General features: G+C 36.5%; 2 protein-coding genes across 3 annotated transcripts; both read right to left on the bottom strand.

Annotated features, from left to right (window-relative positions):
* Positions 1-1,895: 1,895 nt before the first annotated feature.
* On the bottom strand, positions 1,896-3,529 carry LOC108965879 (eukaryotic translation initiation factor 5B-like). Its single transcript, XM_018928550.1, has 3 exons — positions 3,314-3,529; positions 2,996-3,163; positions 1,896-2,778 (listed from the first exon to the last, which is right to left on the bottom strand). Exons 1-3 carry the CDS (start codon positions 3,522-3,524, stop codon positions 2,285-2,287), a joined length of 873 nt encoding a protein of 290 aa, XP_018784095.1. The 5' UTR covers positions 3,525-3,529; the 3' UTR covers positions 1,896-2,284.
* A 2,977-nt stretch (positions 3,530-6,506) lies between these two features.
* Positions 6,507-7,626, bottom strand: LOC108965880 (processed variable antigen-like). 2 transcript variants are annotated; one of them, XM_018928551.1, is made up of 2 exons: positions 7,277-7,626; positions 6,507-7,093 (listed from the first exon to the last, which is right to left on the bottom strand). In XM_018928551.1, the coding sequence occupies exons 1-2, from the start codon at positions 7,605-7,607 to the stop codon at positions 6,576-6,578; spliced, it is 849 nt and encodes a 282-aa protein (XP_018784096.1). In that variant the 5' UTR covers positions 7,608-7,626; the 3' UTR covers positions 6,507-6,575. The 2 variants fall into 2 exon arrangements, with proteins under 2 accessions (XP_018784096.1, XP_018784097.1); XM_018928552.1 differs by having other exon boundaries at positions 6,507-7,054.
* Between the last annotated feature and the right edge of the window lie 529 nt (positions 7,627-8,155).

The raw sequence follows: 8,155 nt of genomic DNA, 5'->3' as shown, positions 1-8,155 counted from the left end.
ATCGAAACACACCACGAAACTTCGGCAACGGTAGTTTTGGCAGGGATTTGCATACACTGGATTTCAAGCCCCTAGCTAGTTTAGTTTTCCCATAGCAAGCAATTTGCAATTGTTGTTGTTGTTGCTCTAACATATGCTGCGCACTACATAATTTAACTAATAAACAGGAGTAGTGGATATCGGTTGTTGTAGTTGTTAGTTTTAGTTTTAGTTGGCGGCACTGTTATTTGTWTTCCACACACACACTAGCGAAATCCTAATTATTTACTCCAACTACACCGTGAATTCGACAATATAATTACATACAAACATGGAACTAAATATTTATTTGCTTGTGTGTGGTATGTGTAACGGTACTACTATTTGGTTTTGTGCTATAAACGAATTCATCAACCGCGTTCGCTCATCTATGTCAGCTGTCGCGCTTTTAATTACTTCTCATTGTTTTGGCGTATCGTGGAAGATGCCGGAGGGGGGGCAGTAAAAGACAAGAGACCAAATAAATATTGCTAGAATGCTACTTACGGAAGAGTACTGTGCACAAGGTATATACAGGGTTTTTCAATAAGAGCGCTATAAAACAAAACAACAATAGTTTGGAATATCAAAAAAATTCTTTATTCCCGTTAAAGTACATTCGATATCATTATCTGTGGATTAGATTTCTTTTGCATGGACAACACGAGCACGCTTGCAGGAGTCCAGACGCTGAACGCAATTTTCGATGGTTTTCGAGCATAAATCGGCCGATACTGATGCCAATACATTCGATATTCGTGCGAAGTTCATCAATCTTCACTGGTTTGTTGGCATATACGATAGACCTGACGTGTTCTCATAGTAAATAGTCTAACGGCATCAAATCGCACGACCGCGGCGGCTAGTTGACTTGGCCATTTCATGAGATAACACGTTCGCCAAACTTGGTTTCAATAAATCGATTGTTACATTCGCCGTGCACTTATAGACGCCATCTTCTTGAAACTACATATTGTAAAAGTCCATATCATCCAATTAGCTTTAAAAATATTAGGTTATCATTGAGCGGTAGCGATTCACATCCACAGTAACGTGGCAAATGACGCCGCCGGCTCATAAACCCCACTAAACCGTAATTTTTTCGGATTGCTGTCTCACATGAAAATCTGAATCATTTTTAAGTTGTTGATCAACCCAATTCACAAACCTGCGACGATTCTGGTGGTCAAGCGGCTTCAGTGCTTGCGGCAATTTGATCTTTTAAGAATTGTTTGTTTCAGTGGATGATTATGATGGCTATAAATAATTGGCCGCTGTCTCCGAATTTCGGTAGTACCCTTAAAATATTTTCGATTCGTTTTGGATACATGATTAAATGGCAAACTTTACTGAAGAGAAATGTCAAAAGAGCGGGAAAAATATTGCGTCGTTTGCCATCCCTATCGATCTACTTTTGTAGCTCCCTAATGAAAAATCCTATATTATATGCCAGTTGTCAATGAGTTGTTGAAGTAAATAACTCCAGGTAACCGAGAGTTCTTCTAGCCAAATTATGTGAAACCAATAAATTAGTGTACTTGAATATTGTTCATACGAGTGGAGTAGAGTTCATATGTCAGTTTGATGCTTTATTCTGGTACCGAGTTGTTTGAAGGTTTTATTGATGTTAAGGAGAGCTTGCGATTAACTAGCATGTAAAAGTTAGTATGCTCTAAACCAGAGGCTTCACATACACTACAAGCTGGAGTGCTGGAAGCTGAGGGTTTAAAATCATCAGTATATCGAAAATCAAACACACGAACCGATAGCTCTCACAATGGATTGGTATTCTTAGTTATCTAAGTGACATTCCTGTTAGGATCGACCTTTTAACATAACCTAACCTAACCTAAATTAAATTATAAGACCACTTGCTGTCCTTTGTTATGACAAGAATTTCAGCCTGAAAGACTGAAATGTCATTTAGTTTGAATCCACCTTCCGCGTATAGATTACTATATCAGCCTGAAAGACTGAAATGTCATTTAGTTTGAATCCACCTTCCGCGTATAGATTACTATAGAAAAAGCCAGCTACTGTTTATATTTTATCCTTCGATCCCTGACTGAATACATAGATATTGTTACTGTCACCGAACTATTTGTCCGAACTTCTCTACTGAGGAATGAAAATGTTGTGTTTAATTTATCATCGAACTTCTTTTGCTGGTCGCCTTGCCAGTTTAGCCAGAGTTCAATTGATCAGTTGAATGCTTAATCTGTAGTTTAATTATTATTATTTTATTTTATGTTTATTATCTCACGAATTACGATTTTGATTTCCTGCGCTTCTTTCCGGACTTCGGTCTTCGTTTACCTTGCCACTTCTGCTTTTGCTTCTGCTTCTGCTTTTGCGCCTGCTTCTGCTTCCGCCCCTTCTTCTTTTTACCCTTCGAAGCTTTATTTTTGTATATTACTGGGACCCGTTTTCCATTGACTTTCACTTTTACATTATAGCGACTGGGAGGTTTTGCTGGCCGCGTGGGCGTCGGTGATGCTGTCGGCTTCCTGGTAGTCGACTTCCTGGTAGTCGGTTTCCTAGTAGCCGGTTTTCGATTTTTTTGCTTTCTATTTTCTTCAGAATCCGGTTTAATTTCTTGTTGTGCCTCATTTTCGGTAGGGGTCTGTAAATTTTCGGCAGTTGGTTCAGCTTCAATCTCCTCTTCTTCCGCTGGCGCATTTTCCGGCTGCGAAACTTCTTGGAGATTGACTTCCGCGTTTTCCGGCAGAGAAGGTTCTTGGATACTGACTTTGCCAATTGCTTGTTAAATAAATATTATGCGGAACTTTTATTAGAATAAATTTTTTTCAAAAAATCACTATACATAAGTGCCGACGAAGAAGATTTGGAAAGAATTAGAAATACTTTTCATCTAAAATGGGCACGAACTTAATACTTCTAACTATAGTAAGACACTTCCTCAAAGTCTATCGAAAAACTATTCGTTTTTGCTTATCCGTCTTTCTGATATACTCACCTTCTCTATCTACATCTTCTTCTGATTCTTTGTCATCTGCATCACTTGCCCTTGCATTCGTCTCTGTAACGGGTTTTGTTTGATGTTTACTTTCATTTCCAACCACTGTAACATTTTTACTTGCACTCGACGCTGTAACGGCTTCTGTTTGGTTTTTATTTGCCTTTTCTATGAAATAACGAACAATATGAAAAGAGTTAGAAGTGTTCTTAATCTAAAATGGGCACGGACTTAATACTTCCAACTGGGGTACGACACTTCCCCGAAGTCAACCGAAAATTCTTCGTTCCTGTTTATCCCTCTTTCGGACACACTCACCTTCTTTAACTATATCTTCTCCCGATTCCTCGTCATCTGCATTACTTGCTCTTGTACTTGATTCTGTAACGGCTTCTGTTTGATTTTTGTTTTCCTTTTCTACTTTTACGGCACCAGCTTCTGTCTCTGCTGCAATCACGTTGTTGTTGCTCCTGATCAAAGTCAGTAACAGAAACGTGGAAACAATAAAAATTAATAATTTCGTTGCCATTTTTAAAGAAATTGCATTTTGAAATGTTAGCTGCAGCAAAATATATGTTGTTTTTATATAGTCAGTTTATTTACATAATAACAATTGCAGTTGTCATCGGACATTTTAAATTATATATTTATTTGCTTTCTAATGCACTCGTTTACTCAACCTAGAAATATAGAAGAAAATATCTAAAAAAAATTTTCTCAAAACAGGTGTTTCAATATATCAAAAATATGTATATTTGTGAACGGTGAACTTAACCTATTTTCATCGTTTGTTTGAAGACCTTGTCGAGAGAAATTTATATTTTAAATAAACCCATGTGTAACACATAGTCTGATAAGTTCAAATTTCTATAGCCACTTGATTATCTCCATATGTTTTGTGGTTAGTCGTGACCTTCGAAAGACACAGATATAGGATTCATGGCTTCGAATTACTTCCGGTGCTACAAAATTATTCACAACTGTTCCCTAGTCTCTTTTATGTAACCTTACTAATCAAGAGGATGCTCTCTGGAAGTTTAGAAAAAAAAAAATCCGGCGATAACGAAAAAATAATCGACAAGACATTGTTGCGTGCCACAAATAGAATGTCGCAAAATTGGAGGACTACCTTAATGCCTTTGTGGTTTTCAATAGCGACTATGTTGAGTAATTTATCGGAATTTTTCAAAAGGAATAAAGTGTTTTTCTTTAATGTGGTGTTATATCTCCTTAGTCTGCTTGACTTGTTTATAGTCAAAATATGAACTATCACAAAGTATCAAATCAAAAGGAAAAAGTGTAGATGAAGAAGAACATGGAAATCTTTCGTTCCCCCAGACTATAAATTATGATGTTTTACCGATCTGCGGAAGGTCGAACAGAGGGTCCGTGCATTCCGCCAACATGAATTCTAAATAATCATATATATATGACTTTGAGCTAACTTTTCATCCTTTGCCCGTCCATGATAATAACCGAAGATAAAATAATTATTCAAGTGAGAGCATTATTAACCTACAACGGTATTGTTAAGTCGCCGTTTATAACCTCTTTTGTAACCGTCCTACCATAGTAAAATACATATATTTGGGAAATTTCGCTTTGCGTTTATTTAACATAATTAATAAATAAGGATGATACACTGATTACAGAGGCTCTCCAACTTTTCGGCACAATTTTTATAATACGATTTGTTGTATGCTTTAAAATAGGCCTCTTCCAGGTTCCAGGTTCAAATGGTGAACCATTTTTTACACATTACACTTCGTTTTTTTTTTTTTTTTTTTTTTTTTTTTTTTTTTTTTTTTTTTTTTTTTTTTTTTTTTTTTTTTTTTTTTTTTTTTTTTTTTTTTTCTCAAAGACGGCTGGGTTTGGGTGATTCATTCTTCAAGTGGTCCTCTCTTCCTCGTCTCAAAATATAGATGGCTTAACCTTGCCAGCCAACTGCTGTGGTTTTGCACGCTTTGCACCAGGTTCGTGAGAAGTCCACGTAGTTCAATTATTTTGAGGACTTGTGATGTTTTTTTCGGTAACAATCTCTTTTGGGCGTCCACTTCATCAATCTTCTTCGATGCGCTTTCAGCTTCATCTGAACTTATCATACCAATCCTTGTTGGTAGACTTTCCTGGGACAGTGTCAATAATATTAGATATATATAAATTTACTCCATATCAATCTCAATCAGTTTTAGGTGATACAAACAACCGTTAGATGAATAAAACTATTACTACTCGCGTGTTGTTAAATTATTGCTTTTGAAGAGCAAAAAGCACAGTTGAAGCAACAACATAAATGATCAGAATGACGACGCGAGCTGAATTACAAGAGATTATCTCTCTGTCTGTCGGCCAGAGGCTTAATGTATATAATATAATGTATCTCCTAAGCCACTTAAGGTACAATATCCGAATTCGGTCTGTAAAAATCACTTAAACACCGACACTGTAAAATAAAATCGGGTGATTACATCGCCCAATCGCCATATTACGGTTTCATTTAAAACCACTAAAGGGGCGATAAATCAATTAATAAATATTCCAGAGACCATCATATCTCAGGATCTCAACTAATATCGACCAAATTTGGTATAGAGTGTTATCTTGACATTCCTATGACTCAGAGGGCAAACAAGCTAAGTCGCACTGCAACCACGTCTACTTCACATACATGTGCGGCATCTTACCAAAAAGTTGTTCATTACTGCTTGGAGAGTGGAGACAGGAATAGCCGCAATTGTTTCTCAAATTTGTTGGTTTTGCTTTGTAGACTTCCTGTTTGCAATAACCCCACAAGAAAAAGTCAGGTGCAGTAAGGTCAGGCGACCTGGGTGGCCAACGGAATGTGGAGTTTCTGGATATCAGCTTATTGGGAAATTTTCGTCGCATTTCTGTCATAACAGGTTGGTTGTACATCGTATCGGTAAAAATCTTTACCCGAATAATTTGCTTAAAATATTGCCCCCCTATTCCTGATACATCGCACATATCGGCCAATATGTTAGTTACTTTTATGAAAGTGTGTTTTTTTTTTTTTAATAACGGTGCCTTAAAAGAATAATAATGGATGAAACCCGTTTCCCTGCCTTTGATCCTGGCCAGTTGCAAGAGTGTGAAATATTCTGATATCCACGAACATAGGGTCAGTTCCGGTTTCGTAGACCCGACTCTCATGGAAACGGGTAGAAAAATTGTATTCTTGTTTGCCTTTTCGTTTCCTTCTATTCCTCTATGACGACCACTTACTTTTTAAATAAATTCCCACTGACAGTTTAGCGCTCAAAGCGCTTAGCCGACTTGTAATGGTCTTATTATCCGGTGTATATAGAAGTTTTTAAGTACCACAATGGATCGGTATTCATAGCTGCAGAAGTGAGATCCCTGTTAGGATCGACCTGTTAACATAACCTAATCAGCTGGTTAAACCCCATTGTATGCGCACTTAATTTATAGGGGTTTCCGACAAGTTAACTAACTGAATAAAATAAATGTTTATTAAAATAATCTTCTCCATATAATAATAAATAATATTAACATAAAATCTACTTAATTAATAAGAAATTAATTAAGATGCTAACTTCCTTTAGAGGCTCTTTCCGAACTTCGGTCTTCGTCTACCTCGTCCCTTCTGCTTCTTCTTTTGCCTCTTTTTACCATTTGCCGATTTACCTTTGTTATTTTTCGGAAATGGTATTCCAGTGACCTTGAATTTTTGGGTACTGCGTTTTGCAGATTTTGCCGGTCGTGCTTTAGGTTTCCTCGCACTCGGTTTCTTAGTAGTCGATCCACGGATTTTCTCTTTTTTATTTCCTTCAGACTCCTGTTTAATGTCTTTCAATTCTTGTGTCGCAGTTTCGCTACCGGTCTCTGAATCTTCGGTATTCTCCGTTGTTGGTTCAGCTTCAATATTCTTTTCTTCCTCTTGCGCATTTTCCAACAGGGGAAGCTCTTGGAGATTGGCTTCGACAATTGCTTGTTTTCTTTTACGATTTTTCAAGTTATTACGTTTTCTTTTGCGATTGCCGCCATTTTTGCCTCTTTTGTTTTGAGAGTTATCCACCTCTAAATAAATGTTTTGTGAATTATTAGAATAAAGTTGTTCTAAAAATCGTTGTGTACCGACGGTGAAGAGAAGAAATAATGAATGAATGAATTTGAAAAAAGTTAGAAGTATTCTTAATCTAAAATGGGCACAGATTTAGCACACTAACTGGGGCAAGACACTTCCTCAAGTCAATCGAAAATCAATACGTTTTTGCTTATTCCTCTTTTTGACATACTCACCTTTTTTATTTACAGCTTCCTCCAATTTTGCGCCATCTGCTTCACTTTTACTTATCTCTGTCGACTCTTTGCGGGTTTCTTTTTTATCTTTATTTTTATTTTCGATCTTTTCGCTATCATTTTCGTCGTCTGCTTCCTCGTTGTCTTCTTCACTTTCTTCCTCATCAATAGGATCTTGAAGAATTACATTAGCTTTATCATCCAAATTTCCTGAGCCCAAATCGTCAACGGCATTAGTTTCTGTCTCTGCTGCAATCACGTTGATGTTCCTGCTGATCAAAGACAGTAACAGAAAAGTGGAAACGAGTAAAGTTAATAATTTCGTTGCCATTTTTAGGGAACATTCACCTTCGTTCACCAAACTTAAAATGTTAGCTGCCGACAAATATTTTCTGTTTTTATACATATCAATATTTGAATATATATATGGTATAGGTATATATTTGCTTTCTAACACAACGAGTAGCTTCGTTGACTCAACCCAGGAAATATTTAAGTGTTTCAATATACTATATCTATGTACAAATTTTAAGTCTTACTCACATACGTACATATATAACTGCCTTCCGACGTCGTTGTTAGCATTTTTAAACAATTGTTGTTATTTTTGTTTAGCGAACTTGACTCACTTTCATCGTTTGTTTGAAGACCTTGTCAAGCAAAATATATATTTTAAATAAACCAATAGCAAATAGTCTGAGAAGTTCAAATTTCTTGATAGGACGCCACTAGATTATATTCACATGTTTTATGGTTAGAACTGACCTTCATAAGGCATTTGTATAAAATTCATCATAACATACATTGGCTGATCCGCTCTTTAATAGATTTAATGCATGTATCTCCTAAACGAATTAAGGTACAATATCCAAATTCGCT

The sequence above is a fragment of the Bactrocera latifrons genome, unplaced genomic scaffold (assembly GCF_001853355.1).
Source record: "Bactrocera latifrons isolate USDA-ARS-PBARC rearing strain unplaced genomic scaffold, ASM185335v1 scaffold_15, whole genome shotgun sequence".
Classification (NCBI taxonomy): Eukaryota; Metazoa; Arthropoda; class Insecta; order Diptera; family Tephritidae; genus Bactrocera; species Bactrocera latifrons.
Note: the sequence above shows the minus strand (reverse complement) of the source record. Positions and strands in the feature narration are given on the sequence as shown.